The sequence below is a fragment of the Molothrus aeneus genome, chromosome 8 (genome assembly GCF_037042795.1).
Source record: "Molothrus aeneus isolate 106 chromosome 8, BPBGC_Maene_1.0, whole genome shotgun sequence".
Classification (NCBI taxonomy): domain Eukaryota; kingdom Metazoa; phylum Chordata; class Aves; order Passeriformes; family Icteridae; genus Molothrus; species Molothrus aeneus.
The window spans coordinates 29,134,094-29,153,707 of record NC_089653.1 but is presented as its reverse complement, the minus strand read 5'-3'; the positions used below and the strand labels follow the sequence as shown (position 1 = coordinate 29,153,707).

At 39.1% G+C, this 19,614-nt stretch overlaps 1 protein-coding gene across 1 annotated transcript; it reads right to left on the bottom strand.

The window, feature by feature from the left end:
- Window positions 1–481: 481 nt before the first annotated feature.
- Window positions 482–12,250, bottom strand: LOC136559778 (pancreatic lipase-related protein 2-like). The gene is given in 12 exon segments (XM_066555168.1): window positions 482–649; window positions 1,797–1,965; window positions 2,985–3,096; window positions 3,711–3,840; window positions 4,776–4,891; window positions 7,141–7,263; window positions 7,353–7,472; window positions 8,210–8,318; window positions 8,818–8,952; window positions 9,816–9,941; window positions 10,919–11,073; window positions 12,202–12,250. Coding segments are annotated over 12 exon segments (1,512 nt in total).
- Between the last annotated feature and the right edge of the window lie 7,364 nt (window positions 12,251–19,614).

Here is a 19,614-nt window from a genome sequence, read left to right as displayed (position 1 = left end):
AGGCAGAAATCTGTTGTGTGCCTCAGACAGCAGCTGGTAATTAAAAAATGAAATAATTTTTGTGGGTTGCCTGTGTTGAAACAAAGGAACTTTAGCTTATTTTGGCTGATGATGATAGCTCTTAGTGGTCTGGTTTTGCTGACCAGTACAATCAAAGTGCTGACAAATTTGGAGTGGCAGTGCTAACCCAAATGATGTAGCTCAAGTCTGACTTCAGCATTTTCACAAAGGCAAAGTAGAGGTGGAAAATTCAGTTTCACTGGCAAAGAGAAAATAGTTTCTTGTTGAAGGCTTCCAGAAAATTCAAGTTCCTCAGTAGTACAATACAGTTTTGATAAGGAGATGCCTGTTTCAGGTATAGAAAAGAGTCCAGCTGGTTATTAGTAACATATGTGTTTTCTGTCATTGTAACCATAGTTCACAGGAGTGTAGCTGCCCTGCATGGAGAAAAGGTGACAGCACTAACTTGGAAATTGAGCTTTCATAGAGGGCTGGACTCAAAGTCTGTTGAAGGAGCCTCGTTAACCCTTTGTTGTTGCCTGCAGGGTCCTCCTGCAGCTGGTGAGGGTTGGGCATTCCTGGCCGTCAGCAAAGAGCCAGGGCTTGCCACATGCTGGGCTGCACAGTTCCACACCCACAGAACACAGACCTGGCAAGGGGAGAGAGTTAAAGGAAACACTTGTCAGTAAAATGGGACATTTTCAAGGCAGCTAGCCAACATAATTAATACAAACCCTGGGTTTATTTCATGTTAGGCCAAAGCATACGTTCCAGTAGACTGAGAACATAGAGTGTGTTATCAATTTTTTTTTTTAAGACTTACTAGTTCTCGACTAATTATTAACTTTAGGATGTGTTTGCCTTTTTGATCAGGCTCCCTTAGCATTTTCATTTGGAATAGGAGTGTGCTTTTGAAGGGAATTGCTCCCTCCATTTCTCCCACTTACCACACTTTGGTTTACATGACAGAGTGGGATGTGTTGGAACCCTGGATGCTGAGAATTTTAGACTTTCTGTGCCTGAGAGGCACTGACTCCCAAAAGAACACTATATTTGACCTGAGGCCATGGAGAAGGCTTCCAGAATGGAATGATAGAACTGGGATTGTGGGTGTGTAGTTTGAATAGAAGTGTGTAATGTCACATGGTGGAAAACTTAAGAGTTTAAGGTTTTAGAACATAGTAATATATATATAAAGCAAGATGGAGGTTTTGGGGCAGAGGTTGGTCCTTCTTCTTGTCCATGGATTTGGGTGGTTTTGTGTAATTGGATAGTAAAGTTCATATTGTGGGCCATGGGTGATTGGTTATTGTTAAAAATAATTTAGGTGTAATTTCTTAATTGGACAGTTTATCCTTGAAATACCTTGTAGGGAGAGCTACTCTGCCATTTTTTACCTTGTTAAAGTACTGTAGAACTCACAGCTTGTGAGATTGTAACATAGATAAGAATGAATAAACATCTGAGTCCAAACAAGAAATACCATCTAGCGATTTAATCCTGACCTTGGCAGAAAAGAAGCAAAGAATCCATCAAGGTGGATGCATAAACTGGATTAATTTTGGTTAAAACTAAACAAGAGGTATTTTCCAAAAGTGTATCTAAAGTCCTGCAGATGGCAGTGGCTGCCAGGCCCATTGGCTCGGGCTGGAGTCAGCATGAAGCACCCTGCCCAGGCAGGGACAGGGCTGAACCCTGCAGAGCTGTTTCGCTGTGCTATGTGCCGTGGAGAGCTGGGCACATGAAAATGCTATTTAGGAGAAAAACTTCTACATTTACATCATTAGATTATGTACTTACATATTCCCGTTTTCCCCCGATATTATTCTGACTTCTTCAGCTCCCATGCAGCCTCTGTCTGCATGACCTATTTGCTTTTTCCAGAGAAACTCAACTTTTGAAATGTTCCCAGAAATTTCTGTATCAATGTAGTTCAAGTATGTGTTGCCTGGTTTGAAAGTTCCCCTGCCAAAAGAAAACCACAGAAGTGATGCTCAATGTTCTACACAAATGAGGGGGAAAAGAAAACTTGACTATAGGGAATAAGGGAGATGAGCTGAGGGGTGCCGTGGGAGTTGGGGCTTTGAATACTAGTGCTGGAATTTTATGAGCTTTTTTTATAGTTTTGCTGAAATTCCTGTGCCTTTCAGGATGAAAACACTTATCATTTAGCTCAGCCTTTGTCAGTATCACCATGATTTATTCTATACATTACTTTTGAAAAGTAAGATCTATCTTCAAATAAATCCAAGTCAAAAAGTTCTCTCAGTGTTTCTGGTTGCTCTCAACCACGAAGGAAATTGAAAATTATAGTTTACATTTGTGCCTTCTGTGCTATCACTGTTCACTCTAACAAAACACAAACTGCAAATGTGACATTAACATTGAAATTATCTGTGAGTTTATTGCTGCAGTGGTGTATTTATAACCAAAGGTACTCCTGGTACAGACCAGTAATGAGGCTGTGTTCAAACACAGAGGAGGTTGGTTTTGTAATATTGAAGCTGGGTTGCTGACCAGCATCTATTTATTGAAATTTAAATTCCCATTTACTGGAAAAGGCCAGGCTGAGTGGACAGGAATCCCACATTCCAGCACAATTCATGGGCAAGCTGCAACTTTCTTATTCACCTATTCCCCAGAGGAGGGGATAATTGGATGACTGTACATCTCTGAGCTCTTTGTATTCTCAGAGATCACCAAATCGTGCTTGAGTCCAGCAGCAGCCACAGAGCTCTTGCCCACTTTGCTGGGCTAACATCAACCTCAGTAAACAAAAGAAAATACAGAGCAAGAGGGACCAGCAAACAGATTTTTACCACAGTCTGCAGCACAGGGAACTTCCATCACTTATCAGCTGCTTTTATTACCAGTATAAATCACAGACCACACAGAACAAGGCGACACATGTGAGAGAAGCTGTGGGTACATTCCATGTGCTAACAGTGACAGAGCCATGTCTCCAACAGCCACATTAAACTTACTTGTCAATGGTATATTTTTTTCTGAAGCCATTAGTTCCAGTCAAGGCTACATCTATATTTCCCTTCATGGTTTCTGTTGCACATACTTTAACATGTATTTCCTTTCGCCAGCCTTGGGAAGCAAAATCAAATGGATTACAGTTGTAAGGAGATTTCTTTCCTAAGGGTTAAATTTCTTATATGTTTCAGTGTCTCTAAGAGAGAGAAAAGGATTGCACAAACATGCTTGTAAGCAAAAAACACCTCTGACAAATTGCAGTTCATTTATTAATTTTCCTATTTCCCCAGTCCTGTGGCTGTTTCTACATTAATCACAACTAAAACTGTATTTCTGATTGCTCCCTGCCATTTTGACTTGATGAGCTTGGCAAAAATATCCTGAAATGCTCCAGTTTTATAAATTTTGCCAATAAAAACAATGCAACATTTTAAAATTTGAAACTATGCATTTCCAGCATAAAATTCCTCCCAATTTCAGCTTTATAGAATTTTTGAAGTCATCATGTAATAACCAAGTTTAACCCAAGGGTGAGCATCATTTGATCTGTTTTTACAATTATCTCAGCTTTCCCAAATAATGCTGGTACTGCATGTTCCTAACACCTAAAATTCTGGATGTTTTATTGAGTGCAACTCATTAACTGCAGCAGCTCTGCAGAAGTGTAAGGTCCTTTTTCACACATAATTCCTTGCCATTTTAGAATACACCACAAAATGAGCACTTACGAGCATATGGAGGGGAGGGCCCTGTGTTTAAATAAACCTTTTGCTCTTCTTTTTCAGTTTTATGTAAAAACTTATCAGCATGATGACCCATCAGTGGGCATCCTTCTTCTGGACATGGAAAGCAGTCTCCCTGGGGGGAAAATAAAAATGTGTGTTATAAGACATCATCTATTTAAATCCTACTTCTTGAATTTTAGAAAACTAGGGTATTTCAGCTTTTTCCTAGTTGTTTGTTTGTTTGTTTGTTTGTTTGTTTGTTTGGGTTTTTTGTAGGTCTTTGCTTCTCAGTTCAGATCATATCTTCAGTATTTATCATTGTGGTTGAAAAAGGAGTTGAGGTGGTCAGTCATGTTATTTCATCTTGTTGAAAATCAGAGAGAAACAGGTTGGACATCTGGCCTAATTCCTTGTGGTCTTGCAGGGACCATAAGTAAATACCATAAAGAGTGTTGTGCCTTGCTATCTGATCTGTTATGTCCAGGTAATAAATTCGTCTTTCATAGGGTCCACTGGAAGGTTTTCTGCTGGTTATAGGATGGATAACCACATTTCCAAGTGGGTCTGGCTGAATATCTCACCCATATGGTAAAAATATTTATGTTTAGGAATACTGGAATTTAGGAAGGTTGGGCTTTCCATTTGGGATTTGTTCTGTCAGCTCTTTATTCCCATGAAGAGCCTTAATGGATTCAATCTACCTGCACAGATCAGACAATCAGATCAAGACCTTGACATCCATTAAAAGAAGGTAAAACAAGATAAGCATGAAAGCAGATTAATTGCAGTGGGAAAAAATAGCTCTGCTGTGTTTAGGTAGTTCAGTATTGATATGTGGGAGGTTCTGTTCAAACTGGTATTTGTAGTCCTTCGGCTATTGGTGCATTTGATGAAAAAAGGCAAAATTATCATTATCACTTCTCCATTGTGAAATTGCTTGGCTTTGGGTATGATCTGGTTCTGAATGTCCCCTGGGCTCATATCCCATGATCCCAAGTGTAGAAGTTGTCCCAGGAATTATTAAAAGAAGAAGGGCAGGGCTCAGATAAATCCATACCTGGCACTTACCAACACAAACTCTCGATATGTGTCACACTGGTACCCAACAAATCCATTTGGAGTGATGATGCTCTCAGCATAATACCTGAGACTTCTTTTATGTCCACATCCAAAAGATCTGTATGCTGGGGAAAAAAACAAACCAACAAAAAACCCAACAGGTAAAAAGTGGTTAAAGCAATAAACTAACATAAAGTCCATGCCAAAGAAACATCTTGGGGTATCTTTTCCTCAAAAGCACTTGCACATATAGTGATGTCTCAGGTAAAAGAAATAACAATGATTAAAAGACATTTAAATTGTGCATTATTTGGTTTTGTAGTAAGACAGTGTACTTATGCCTACATATATTATTTTCTGTTGGAAAGAGGTAGTTTTTAACAGAGGTGGAGATGCACAAGGTGAAAGAAGAAGCATTTGGGAGTGTTCCCCTTTGATATTTCAAAGACTGGAATATTTTATAGCTGCAGTTTTTGTAAAGCATACAGGAGTTACAATGAAGTAGTTTCCCTTTTCTTACAGTTATCACAACATGGTATTCTGCAAAATCACAGTTTCCACTAATTTCTAGAATTAAAAGTAATTTTAGCAATTATTATGAATTCAGTGGCTTTTGGTGTTTTTAAGCACTATAAAATCTGAAGTCATTTGATAGCAATTCTGTAAAATCCTCTGAAAAGCAGGATATTTGGCAGCATGTCTTTGGTTTTGTCAGAACTCTTTGAAACAAGTACTTTTCCCCATCACACTGAAATTTATAAGTAGCCAGTAAGGAAAAAAGGAAGTGCTATTTGGGTTATATTTACATGTCCCTTATAGGAAATGTTATCTTCCTTGATTCCGAGGTCTCTCCTATATCAATAATCCATATACTCAAGTTAGGTTGTTTGTATAAAAATGGGTTTTATTCCACTTGAGCATGTGGTGGGGGCTCACCAAACGTCAGGGGCAAGTCTGGGAGGCACTGAAGTAGTTGCAGACTAGCACAGGTTGTAGTGAAATCAAAATTTCCCCCAATGGCAATGTTCATGCATCTTAAAGATAGACCAGCTGGTGTTGACCAGTTGACACATTGTTCTTTCCATAAGAAAAGAAAAGAAACCCCACACTAAAATCTCTTTGAAAAGTCCTTGTTGTCTGTTTTTCTTGGAAATAATCTGCATCATCAATGCTTCCTGAGTATGTTTTCTGAACATAATTTTCTGAATTAAAGAAGTAGCTCCTTCTTTAATTCAGAAAGGTTTGTGCTTTTAAACCCTCAGCTCTTACAGCTGGCTCAATTTATGTTAGTGGCAAATTCACTTAACACCTATAGTCTTTCTATTGCATCTAAAACTGTAGGGAAAAAGTCACTAAATATTATGTCTAAAGCACTTAATACATAAAAGCACTACATAAATGTAAACATTAGCAAACAATAGAGAGGTTACCAAACAAAGTAAGGTTTAACCAAGAAGAGGGAGTTAAGGCTGTCTCTATTTTTCAAGAGCTCCTTGAACAACCAACTCCATCTGCTCGTGTTCAATAGAGTTGAGTTTCTCCTTCATGACAAAACATTGCAAAGAGCCTTTTGAAATGTCTCTGGAAAAATATTTATTTTTTTTTATTTAAATGCAGACATTTTTATGCATTCCAGTTGGAAAGTGTTTTTGTTCCAAGTGACTTTGAGCACAGCCAGATTTCAGTTTTCTTTGTTACTAAGTTCTTGACCAGTTCTAAGGGAGAGCATTTTTGAAAGCAAATTATTTAACTAGTGGTAGGGATTTCAAACCATTTAGCTGTGAAATATAGATGTTCTCATTTCTGTAGGTTAGGATCAGAAGACAGGATTTTGTGGATCTATTGTACTGGATCCCAGGGTAATTCTGATTAATGGGCCAATTTTCTTTGAAGAACTACTAATGGAGCAGTCATTTTATCATCTTTTATATTTCTGACCTTGGACTGTTCTCTTTGAAGAGACTAAAGCTTGATGGCATGCATGAATCCCACTAATATTGGGAGTAATATCTTCCTAGGGAGAAGGAGAGCTCAAGATTTTAAAATACTCATTTTTGAATTATCCATGGATGAAATTTTACCAATCCTTCATATGAAGAATTCCCACTGAGTTCAGCCTGTCAGCACAGTGGCAGGCTTTTAGAAAGCTTGTGATGCACATTTTTGCATGCTTTAACTGAAGTTTTCATCTAGATTTTGTCTTGTTTAGTATAAAAGAAAATTGGAGGGTATTTCAGAGGCAACTTTAAATGTTCCATTTTTGAGTATTGTCTTCCTATCCCAAATCTGAACTATATAAAGGTCTTACCTTATCCTAGCCTTTGTTTCTACCTGTAATTTATAATGAGGTATTACTTCTTTAAAATGTATTTACCTCTCATCAGGTCGTTGATATCCCGAGTTGCAGGAGGCACACGAAGCTGCTTGCATCCTGGCATCTTCTTCCCACCATTTGGGTAAAAATCCAGGTGGCCACAAGTCTGAAGAATCCCTGGAGCTGAAATGCACAATGGATCCTGGCAGATCAATCCCAGGTGTTCTGTAGCCAACCTGTGTGCCGATGGCAGCCTTTCAATGAAAACTTACCAAAATCAAAGAAAAGGTGACCAGCATGAGTGTGAATTATATCAACAAATTTTGCATCTGAAGGATCCAGCCTAACCATTGTGGGAGTGTACTGGAAAAGGGGCCCAGCTGGATCCAAACCTAAATGAATGGAGATACATCTGATTGAGTAAATAATACTCTCTGTATATCACCACACACAGGTTATGTATGCTATATATGTGATTACATTTCTGCCTTTACATAAAAAAAATCCATTTTGTGGTCCACAGCTGGAAAAACAGGCAGGGTATTTTAATAGAAATCTGTCTGAAGGCATTGCAGCACAGTAAAATGGTGATGGCTGCTCGGCTTACTTTTGGGAACAATGATATAAGAGGTTTGGTTTATTGGGATTTTTTAATCATTTTATTGAAAAATATGAAATCTTCATATGTTACTCTGAGCACGTAGATTTATTTATGAATTTTTATTTGGCAAGAAGTCTATTTTTATTTCCAGAATATCTTGGTTGAAAATGGTATCCCTTCACTTCAGTGTCAGTGAGGTCTCTTTGGAGATAAAGAGACACAGCTCTCACTCCAGTTTCCCTGAACTGCTCATGTGACTGCTCAGTCATGGCTTAGACAAAGCAATGCCTATGCAGAGAAAAGAGCTGACTGGGAGAGAAGGAAAGCAGAAAATAATGAGTTTTTAGAAGAAAGCAATGTGTGACTGTGTCACGACTTGTGTGCCACCATGCTGGCTGGACACTGTTATTTATGACAGAGCAGCACATTGCATTCTGTATTGTATTTTTATAAAGCAGAAATGATTCTTCAGTTCTCTTTAAGTTGCATGAAAATATAAAGTTTTATCAGCTGGAATAGCTGCAGTACCTGTTATTCTTCCAATGCCAGGCTTCCTTCTCCCTGCCTCCCCTGCAACGTGTGCTCCAAGGCTGTGGCCGATGAAATGGATGTTGGCAGGAGAGTAGCCATACTCCTTCTGTGAAGGTTTATGGAAAGGAGAAGAAAGCAGTGTGGGTATACAAGTGACACTGCAGCATGTCCCTATGCAGTGCCAGGACATGGCCAGGTCACTGGGCAGTGGAGATGAGTGTTCTGGTGGAAAGTCACAGTTCTGGGTGATGGGATCTCTACCTAAAGAGAAGCAATTCCCCAATCATCCCACCCCTCTTCATTTTCAGGGTGTTCATGGCTATTTACCTCTTATCCCAATACACTAAATCTAGGGGATTTAATTTTTCATTTCAGATTTTCAAACCTTTTGAACTGCTGAAAATTCATGTTAGTTTTTCAAAATCAATTATGACGCTAAAGCAAGTATTTTTATTTGTGCGGGATTAAAGCCCTTCTTTAATAACATTTGGACCTGCTTTACTGGGTACTTCTTGTTCTTCCTGGCTCTATTGAGTCAAACCTAAAGGTGCCACTCTGAGCACAACCTTTATGTGGACTGTGCACGTGCCAGGGATATTTTTTACCTCGAGGAAGTTCACCAGGTACTCCAGCTCGGCCCCCACAACGCGGACGTTGTTGACGGCATCCATGTACAGACCACTGGAGCCACCCCTCCAGTCTGTCAAAATGCAGTTCACATCTTCAGAGTGAAACATGAACTGGTGGAGAACAGGAAAAGAACCGAGGAGACAGGAACAGCCATTAATTACAACTGTAGCAGGGCACTTGTAAACTGTATTTTGTTTTGTTTGTGTGACCGCTGATGACACATCTCTAGTAATTCCTACTGATGCTGAAGATCAACACAAGGAGGCAGAGTGGAACCAGTGATTAGAGGACGCCCACAAGCTTCCTTCAGCTCTTCTTCCATTCCAGATGCCTTGGTTGGCTCTAAGGTACCAACTTCTCTTAATGACAGTACCCATGTTACCAAAATATGTACAAGCATTATCCTTCAAAATGTTTATGCTTGAATCATCTAAAAGCATTCTCAAATTTGTGCTTGAATTGTTCAGCCCTGAATTTCATAGATTATAACAAAAATATTCTATTTAGACATTTCTACCAATAGAACTTTCTGATTTTGTATTTTATTCTGAAATAATTTCATTTTTGGAATGTGCCAGAGTAGAATGAAACCAATCTGCTGAACAAAGCCTTTTGGTTTTATTAGATCAAATGTGTCACTCAAACTGACACGTTTATTGTGACCTTTTGCTGAGGTGAGAAAACTCACTCTTTTTTCTCCCTTTATTATTGGCAAGGAATTGAAAAATCAATTTATTATAGCTTTCCCTGAGGAGGCGAATGCAGCAAAAGGGCATTAAGGAGCAGGCTGAAGTGCACTATACTCCTAGCCAGGAACAAGACAGTGGTCATGTTGGGCTTCAATCTGACTTTTGTGCTCCCTGAATTAACAAGAGAACAGAGGTGCAAATTTTACATGGGAATTTAAAGCCAGATGTGGATATTTAGAATTTCAAATACAAGCAACATGACTATTAAAAATAGTTGTACCTACCCTGCAGATGCTTGTTATCCAGGGGAGATCTGCTCCAGCAAGGTGGCCGTGGATAATGAAACGAGTTTTCCTGTGCGCTCGGAAATTCGAAGCTTTTATAGTTGAAGGAATTGTAGCTGAAATTTTCTGTGCCAAGAGAACCAAACAACCAACAAACACAACAAGGATGTGACTGTTCCATCCCACTGTGCATGTTGATGAAGGACCGAGTGCCCCAATGGTTAAGGCATAGTTCTAGACCTGGAAAAGATGGGTCTTATTCCTCATTCCTAAACTCCCTTTCAAGTTTCATTTAATCAATTAATCACTTCAACAAATGCTTCACTGCCTCTGGTTAATTGAATTAATGATACTGGCATCTTCTGCAGTGCTTTGTGATATACTGGTACAACATGCCATGTAAGTACAAGATTTTATCAAACTTGGCAATAGAAATGCAAAGATAGCATCTTCTGAAAGGTATTATGTGGTTGACTTTGAAACTATACCTATTTTTCTTTCTTTTTTCCTTTGAAGATAAGACCTTAATTGCTTCATTGATATTTGATGGGAAATCCCACCAGGCTTCAAATTCAGAGGCTGTAGGTATTTTGATGTGTATTGAGAAAAAATACATTATTTTCTTTAAAAGAAATTCTGAGTACTAGCCCTTACATATTTTTTGTTATGGTTTTGTTGACCTAAAAGAAGGGGGATGTCCTGCACTAATTAGCAGACATCTCACCTTTGGTGAAAGATTGATTTGTTAAAACCTCATAGGCCCTCAGCTGGAGGAGTTGGGCTTGTTCTGAAGTGACTTAATAAACACCTCCACTGATTGTGACTGCCATTTATATAAAACCCCTTAATTCTGGAGCCTTTTACCTGTAATAACTTGTGTTAGAGGGCTGTGATTAATGTATGTTGTAAATATACCTGGCTCCTCAGGGAGCTGAAATGAGGAAAAAGGAAAAAAGATGGAAGAAAATTATCATGTGTCGAATATAGAATTGGAGGTTCTCCCAGCAGTCTTATGAGCAAAATATGTGAGAAAAGAAACCCTCCCTACAATTTATTGAATGTATTGTACACTGTCAGTATTTAAAAACAAAGCATTTTCTTACTTGGTATTTCACCATGTTATCTCTGGTGTAGAGGAGGAAATTTGTGTTCACAGCATCTGGAGAGTTGGGCAAGCCTGCCAGTTGTCTCCCCGGGATCCCAGCCCATGGGGGGCTGTCTGAAAAGCATCCAAGCCTTTGGTAGCAAACTTCCCTTCCTGGGGTGCACAAAGAAAGAGATATTTGCGTTCTGGGAATGTCACAGGTTCTGCATACGAAGCTGGCAGGAGAGGGTTTACACCAGGAAAGCCAAACAAGCCTGATTTGGATTGGGATGGCACTTCTGAGCTTTTTTCATTTAGGGGCTCAGTTCTGCTCGGGTGTTTGAGGCAAGGACTTGAACTTCAGGAGTGGTTCCTGCTGCAAACAGAGGCTGGAGCTCAGCCTGGTGAGCTCAGGGTAAGTTTGGTTCAACATATTGTTAACACAGCCCTTGGAACAAGACAATAAAATCTTGATCCAGGGAAGAAGAAATCAGCTTTTGCTGTCAGCACAGAGTAGTCCTTTAAATCAGTCCTAAACTCTAGGGATTATCTAAATTGTTATTTCTTGTGCAACAGCTCATGAGGGAGCCAAAAGAAACCAAAACATTAAAATAGATACTTCTGCTTGCTCCACAATGGACATTAAACATCTCCCTTATTGTTTTCATCACCATAAGATTTTAGTGGAAGCAATAAAGTGGAATCTGAGTGGAAGCCTAGAGCAAAGCACAGCCTCAGGATGTGTGATCTGTGCCTGAAGGACCAGTTTCACAATTTCTATTGTGCCTTTAATACAGTAATGGTGCAAATATGACATGCGGGTGTTGCCATTAATTGTCATCCTTCCACACTGTTATAGCACATCGGTTGTGAAATCCCAATAAATTTTTATTGCTATTGAAAAGTCCATTCTTTCCTGTCATTGAAGAGGTATTTTGGACCAAGACTACTTTCTTGTTCTCTGCATAGCACTGTGAAGAGTGGGTGCCTAGGCTCTCATTACCAGGGTTGTAGCTACCATGAGTGATTTCAGGATAGGAAATGTTCTGGAAGAATTTCAGTGTCAATTTGCATATAAAAATACCTTTCTGATTTCCATTCTGTTTACTAGCTGCAAAAACCTTTACAGAATTAAAAAGTAATGAGTTAAATGTGGGAAAGACATGACATGACTCAGTGATACTAATGAAAAATTATGTTAAATCCATTCCAATGAACAGTTTTTTTCTAGAATATAGATATCCTGGTGTAAGCTGCACATCATTTTTACTCTTTATAGACTTTATTCATGATATGTCTCACCTCTGGCTGCATTGAGAAGAAAAAGAGTAGTGATCCATACTGCAAGCATCTGAAGTGAATAAGAACACAATTCAAACAGAATTGAAATTAGAATCTGGAATTCACCTAAGGGTTCCCTTAACCCATTAAAACCTCTTGAATCTCAGTACTTTAGTCATTTACTCAGTTAGATCCAAAAAAAGCAACTCCTCCTCAAAAATAGTGAGGTTTCAAAAAAATAGCTTTGGGATTATTTCTGTTTGCCATGGAGATTTTACATGATCAGGAGATCCTCTAGGAATCCTTAAAGATCATCTTTCTGTCCTTGACAAACAGAAACTCTTTTTCTCTGTAGAGGTGCACTTTATGGGCATGAGAATTAAATTCTAACAGGACTTGCAACAACATATTACAGACTGAAATTTGTCCTAGGATTTCATAGAAAAGTTACTCACAGAACTGCCATCAATGATTGCATTAAAAAAAAAAACAACCCAAGAACAAACTTAGTTTGTGCTTATAAATCATACAGATGGTCTTGAAAACTCATTTTGATCACTGCTATCAGCCATGCATGCTTATCAGCCCTCATCTGCCTGATCACTTAATCACCAGCTGATAGGTAAGCACAGGGGTAAATGGAACCCATCATTTACTCCAAGGTGAAGCAGGGAAAGACTTTTAAGTCAGTCTCACTACTACCATGAGCAACTTATCTTCAAAGGAAAATAGATAATTCTTAAAAAAATCTAATGTCATGCCCAGATCATCCAGCCAGTGATGCACAGGCAGAGCCCTGCATCCTCTGAAATCCATAAGACACTGTTAGGAGCAAAGAGTCCATCCCTGTGAAGCCAAGTGCAGGTTCAAGCAGGTCCTGCTTCCATCTCCTCTCCTCCAGCCACTCACCAAATACCCCACCCCTCGTCACCATGATCCTTATTTCAGTTCCTTAGATGTCCTTGGCTCCAGTGCATCCCATTTTACCTTGGCAAGGCTCAGAGCAAGTTCTCGGGGTCAGCCTCTCCGTTGCTCGTGGCAAACCTTGCAGAAGCTCTTTGAGGAGCTTGGAGAGAGGCAGGACAGCTCCGTGCCTGCCCTCCAAGGGCACGTGGCAGAGGGATGCTCACCCTCTGCTGCTCCACAGTGCTTGGATTCCCAGCTGCATCTGTGGCTGTGTTGGGTAGTGCCAAAAGAGATCTCCCTCTGTCAGCCTTTATCTGAGATAACACCAGCCAGGTCCAACCAGTTGCTGCGTGACCCCACCCACTTAATGCAAAGTTTCAAACAGGCTGTTATTGCCCTCCATTGCTTATTATTTTTCAAGCTAAAAATTGCTGGGAAGTGTGATGTAAATATTGAAAAAACACAGGGCCTTTCAGGATCAGTGGTGCTGCTCATCTTGGTGCAGCGAGGCTGAGCTGAAATTGTGACTTAACATCACACTGATGGCAGTGACAGAGCCTCCAACCTTTGCATTCCATCCCACAGTTTTGGTAGCAAAACTATCCTTCCTGGATAAAACTGATCCCTCTCTTAAATAACTTACAGTCTTAGGCAAAATTTTCAAATTTGTGTTTGATATCTAAGTCTACTCTTGCAACATGAAGACACAAACAAGGTGTTTTAGAATGAGCTAGCATATGTTTGCCAGGTTCAAACTGTCACTTGAGAAAATGCAGAAAGAAGTATGAAAAATGATAAATAAAATTAAATGGCTTAGTCTGTCACTTGTTATTTGTTCATCTTGTAGATCTCTTATCTCTAATTTTGCTACCAGATGAATTACCTGACTTTTCTTTGAAAAGGTGACAAAAATGCTTTTAAAGAGAAGAGAATAGTTCCTGGGGCAGATTGTCACCACATTCAATCACCATGAATCTTCATAATTAAATTGTATTAATTGCAGTAATTTTATTTTTTAGTGTTTTGATAATGATGTCATTTCACATAGTACTATATTGTTGTTATACTATTATGTTCAGGTTTCTGATCAGACTTTCCTAGAAATCTTTGTTCCTGCAGGTGTAAGTGGGGCTTCTCCAACCTAAATGATTCTATAATTCTGTGTAGACACAAATGAGAAACCTGCATCTCCACATTTTAATGTTAAACCCTTTAAGTAAAAGGGTGACTACTGACACCTCCTAAGACAAGGGTGTACAGGAAGGGGAGACTCCCTTTTTGGTATAATCCTTTCCACTGACTGATGCGTTATTCCATATCTAGCACACACAAATATGAACTGGGTTAAAGTGACTCTTACAAATGCTAGGTACAAAAGCATTTTCAAGGTTTTCTTTTTTTATAAAGCTAGCCTTGAAAGGTTGATTTCTTCAGCTGTATATTGTAGAAGAAAATATAGGTTCCAACTCTGTGTCCCTAAGAGAAAATTAAGAATCAAGGCTAGTATGGAGTTCAGGAGTTCCCATTCATCTCTTCAAGACTAAGTTAGTCCAGTAAAGTATTGAATTAGTCACATTAAAATTGAGTTATCCTCTGTTCACATTGTTAAAGTCTGTTGTTGGATTGCAAATTGATCAGTTAGCCAGCTACCCACAGAAGTTAAGTAAACAAAAAATAAGTGTTTAAAAGATGCACACACAAAAAAATCTGCTTCCAAGTTATCTTGGGTCATCCTGGACAAAACTGGCTTCAGTGATATGTTATAGAACTCAGAACTGTCATGTGTGGTATACTCAGATAAAGCATCACATTTGGAAGTACTTAATCTTGTTTTTTTATATAATTAAGAATTCATAGACAAAGAAAGTTCGATTCATTAGAATTTAAGGGCCCCACAGAAAATTAGTGTTTAATCTTACCTTCTGATTTAATTCTATTATATATAACATTGGACCAAACCCTCATTTCATTCTATCCTCACCATTTCTTCACACTTCAGAAGGAAAGTTTACTGCACAAACATGTTGCTCAAACTTCTAAGTGAATCTAGTTGATGCAGTGAATTATTCTTGAATAATTTGAATTCAGAGATTTTACCTATGCAGCACATTTTGGTGCCTGTGTTCTCAGGGGAGCTCAAGGAATGTGAATAACTCATTACATTAAGAAGCCTTTTTCAAACCTGGTACCATACCTGTACCCTCTGCTGCAGCATGGACTCAACTGCAATCTGGTGGTGCAGATTTCAGATCACTTAAAGATTCAGTGACTTTGTCAAGTTAAAATTCAAACAACAAAATCTTAAAGGGTTTTTGATTTTTCCCAAGATGAGGACATTACTGTCTCACATCCTAGGTGTAAATGTGTGCTATGCAGTTTTTACAGATCAGTTGGGAACACTGAGAATCAAATGAAGTTTAACTTACCCAGGCTTTTCTCAGAACACATAAAGTGACTCTTTAGGAAGGTTCTTGCTGCCTTTCAGCAGCCAGGGAGACACCACAGTTCTCCTCCAGTGTTCAAGACAAGGTTACTGGGAGAGCAAGGTATCCTCATCTATGTAACAAATTACTCAGAGGATTTGCTCCAGCTGACAGGCATGAAATGGGTTTTCTATGCTAGTTTGCTAATACCAGGAAAGCTCATAGCTCAGCAGCATTGTCAGACGTCAGCACTTCTGTGCTGGCTTCTAGAAATCTTTGCACTTTAATGGGGTTAACTGCTTTGGTATTATCTGGGACCTGGGGAGGAAGCAGCAAGCAACAAAATGCTGACTCTCCATCCCTTAGAAGTGCCTGAGGGTTTCTCATCCCTGAGCTTGTCCATGCTGTCCCTGAACTCATGCACAGCTCTAGCACACCCAGCATCTCGTATCAGGCACTTTGGAATCATGCATCTGTGAGGAGAATAATCTCCTTTCCTTTCAGGTGTGCAGTGCGAGCTTCATTTCATGTCCCTGTTACTAGGGTGGAAGGAAAGGAACAAGGCATTTTGTGTTTGCTTTCTGCATGACCCTCTTCTTGTCATAGATGACATTCATACCTTCATCTCTGTTCTTGGCTGACTTCTGTTTTTCTCATACATGCCAACATGGGAAAATGATTGCTTATTCCATCAGGCTGGATAAGATGGACTTTAGTCTTTTGCTCTCCATTACCAAAACCAGCGAGGAAAATTCCTTCTGTCCTGAAGTTTTATCAATGAATGTGTTTTTGTGAGGGATGAAGTGGCCAAATGTGGAAGAAGGTTCTTTCTACAGCTAAAACACAGCTTTGTGCATTCTCTCCTAAAATCTCTCTTCTTTAGCAACATCTGTACTCATCTTTCATGACGAGGTACAGTGCATATAATATCCTACAATTCAAAAAAAGGCTTAATAGGGATAATTCAGGCAAGTTATTGTTCAGGGCTGTTTTTTTTTTATTTATTTTTTTCTTTTCTCTCAGTTTTAATTGCACCACTGTCAAGTCTTGATCTAGAGAAAAAATTTTCTGGGCAGGGACCTGCCTATCTACGCACATTGCAGGGTGTATAATTCAGTTTTGGGTGTATGAATAATGTGTGAGTATTATAGATAGCAACAGTAATGTAAAGGTCACCTTTTCCAATGTATCAGTTGTAACAAATTTGAATTTAAAAAATCTTAAATACCAGCAAGTATTTTTCTATTCATTCCGGTCTGCTTGGCTGCTGAAAAAGAGATGAAGGGATTGTTATTGATATCTGCTGTGCCTTTCTTATGATCCAGCTTCTAATACTTTTATTGATGCCAATCCCAATGGGATGACTCATAGAATAAAATACTTCTTAGATAAAGAAAGAATACCAAATGTTAAGTTCCATTTACTTTGTATTTTAATACCATCTTAACTAACAGTTGTTGCATGACTTATTTGTAACTTTCATGTAAGCCCAAGTTTTTTTCTGAATACATGGGGTAAGGTCTGAAGTTTGTATCTAATAAAGAAAATATATTTATTCCTGCAGTCATGCCTTAGTTTTTTTTTTTTTTTAATATATTTATTCCTGTATCTAATAAAGAAAATATATTTATTCCTGCAGTCATGCCTTAGTTTTCATCAAAGAGAATTCCAGGTGAATTACCTGGTCATCGTTTTCTGTGATAAAACACTCTGGTGCTCAGTGCATGTTTTGAGGGCAATATTGAATTAAAAAGTACAAAATAGGGACCTAAGGAATATGATAGAAACAGAAAAGTTTAAATCTGCAGCAAGGTATTTTAAGTCCTATGGGCACTATGTGCATTGATCTAATTTTCTGGGATGCAAATTACTAAATTACAGTGCAAAAAAATGAAAATAAGAAAGTACATTAATTTATACAACCTGTTAGTCACTATTAAATGGAAACACATAAGAAAAACCCCAGATGGTTCCATATCAGACCTTGGATGTGATATGGGGCCTGGTGTTTTTGAGTTTGTCATTTTGTAGGTGCTGGTTCTGTTCCATCACAATCCCATTTCCAACTTCAGTCTAGCACAGGAAGTTTCCATCAGGGCACTGTTATGTTTGTGCCAGTGTAAATTTATTCTTAAGTGCTTGTGGTGTGGCAGCACCTGTGGTGCTTTCATAAAACTTTGTGTTGTTTTGTGGTGTCCTCTCCCCTTGTGACCGCAGGTTTGTGTTTGTGCCCCGTTGGTGTCGTGCCTGGCAAGGAGGTTTCAGTTCGGAGCTGTGATTGAGAGATTTGTTCCTCAGAAAACTCCTGGAAATGCTGACATGAGGAGAAGCAGCACATGGATGATTCCCAAAGTCTGCTTGGTGCCTCTCACTGACTTTGCCACTCCCTGAACAAGAGGATGGCTTGCACAGGGAATACTCTTTTATCATATTTGCTGATAAGAGCAACAAGGCTGACTGTAAGCAGGAGGGCTTCTTTATTTTGCTTTTGAGTACTGTTTCTTCTTGAAGCAACTTGAGTTTTTAGTATACTTTGAGAATACTATCAGAATTTTATGGATTTGTTGGCCACTACTGGAATTAAATCCAGCAGGTTGGTTTCAATGAAGCACTACCTTTGCCCTCTGCTATTTTTGGAAGGTCTTGCAAAACTCCTTTGAGAGAGGCCAGCTAATGCAGGGTAGACTGATGAAAAGTATCTAGTTTATAGCCTCTTTGTAAATAAATTAATGAAAAGCTACAAGATGACATCCATTTATTTTGCTGGCCAATTAAATCAGTATCACGTTCAAAATTACTTCAGAAAAATCGAGCATCATCATTTTGATTTTAAGCCTTTTGGCTTTGAAGTTAAGAAATATTGCTTTTTAAAAAGAATTGAAGAAAACAATAATGAGGAACAGTGAAAGGTTTTTAAAGGGCTTCCCTAAATAAGAGTTATGAGGCAGGGCTGCAAAGCATGAAGTCATTTGAGCCTAAGGAATGTGGGAGTGGGATGTTGCAACCAGCACAGCACTCAACATTACCACACCAATTAGACTTAATAAGTTTAACTGGAGTATTTCACAATGTGAGTCCAACCCAGCCTCTTTTTAAGTGAGCTGAAGTGATTGCCATTGTTTTCAACAAGCAAGGGTACAAGGCTGCACTGCAGTATTTCTTCCAGGGTTATGCAGCTGTTTCAAGGTGTACATAGCTGAACCTGAGTGCATGCAAATGCCTGAAAAAGCTGTCAGATCTCAGGGATATTTCAGTGATCTGTAACTGGACAGGCACTAAATGCTAAGGGTGAACAACTGGGGAGTGAAAAGCTTTAGGGCTGGTTTTTGTGTGGACTTCCTGCTTCTGAAAACCAGTTGGGTTGTTTGTGAACACATCACTTGTAGGTGATTGCAGCATGCGGGCCTTGATTTTTCAAGGAGCTGTGCCTGTTTTGGGATTATTCAACACTTACACCTTATGAAAAGAAATTACATCACCCCCTAAAGTGCATTATAACAACAATGTGACATGCTGTGGAGTTGCTAACCATGAAGTGATTTCAGCAATGCTGCTGTGTTCAAAGGAGGAAGTACTGATATTCTGGGAATTTGCAACACTAGTTATGCACAATGTATGTCAGTGTTTTAAGCAACTATCATCTGCTTTTCTACCAGCTAGACTACAGTTTAATTTTGTTGAGATTAATGAAAAACACCTAATGGTCAAAGCTAGAATTATTGACAGTTACCAGAGGTGAGAGTGAAACGACACCTGGGCTGTCAAATGACAAGGGGAGCCTTGAACACTGATTTGGGATGAGAACATCCCAAATGTTAGCCAGGAGTTGGGAGCCAGGGGTTGCCAAAATCCTGGGGGCTACTGGTTATATCTGACTGGAAAAGCAGTCAGAGCCTGCATCAGAGGTAATGAAAAGGGGTCTGCAGACAGTTTGCTCCACTGCCTCCAGGTCCGAGCCTGGACTAAAAGCCTGGCCCAAAAAGATGCAGCATTTGGACAAGAAATCAAAGGCCATCCTCATCTCAGTTGAGGCAGTTTCATGGGTTCTGAGAAAACCAGCTCTTTTTTTCTCTGAAAAACTTCCTGCCAGCCTTGAAAATACACA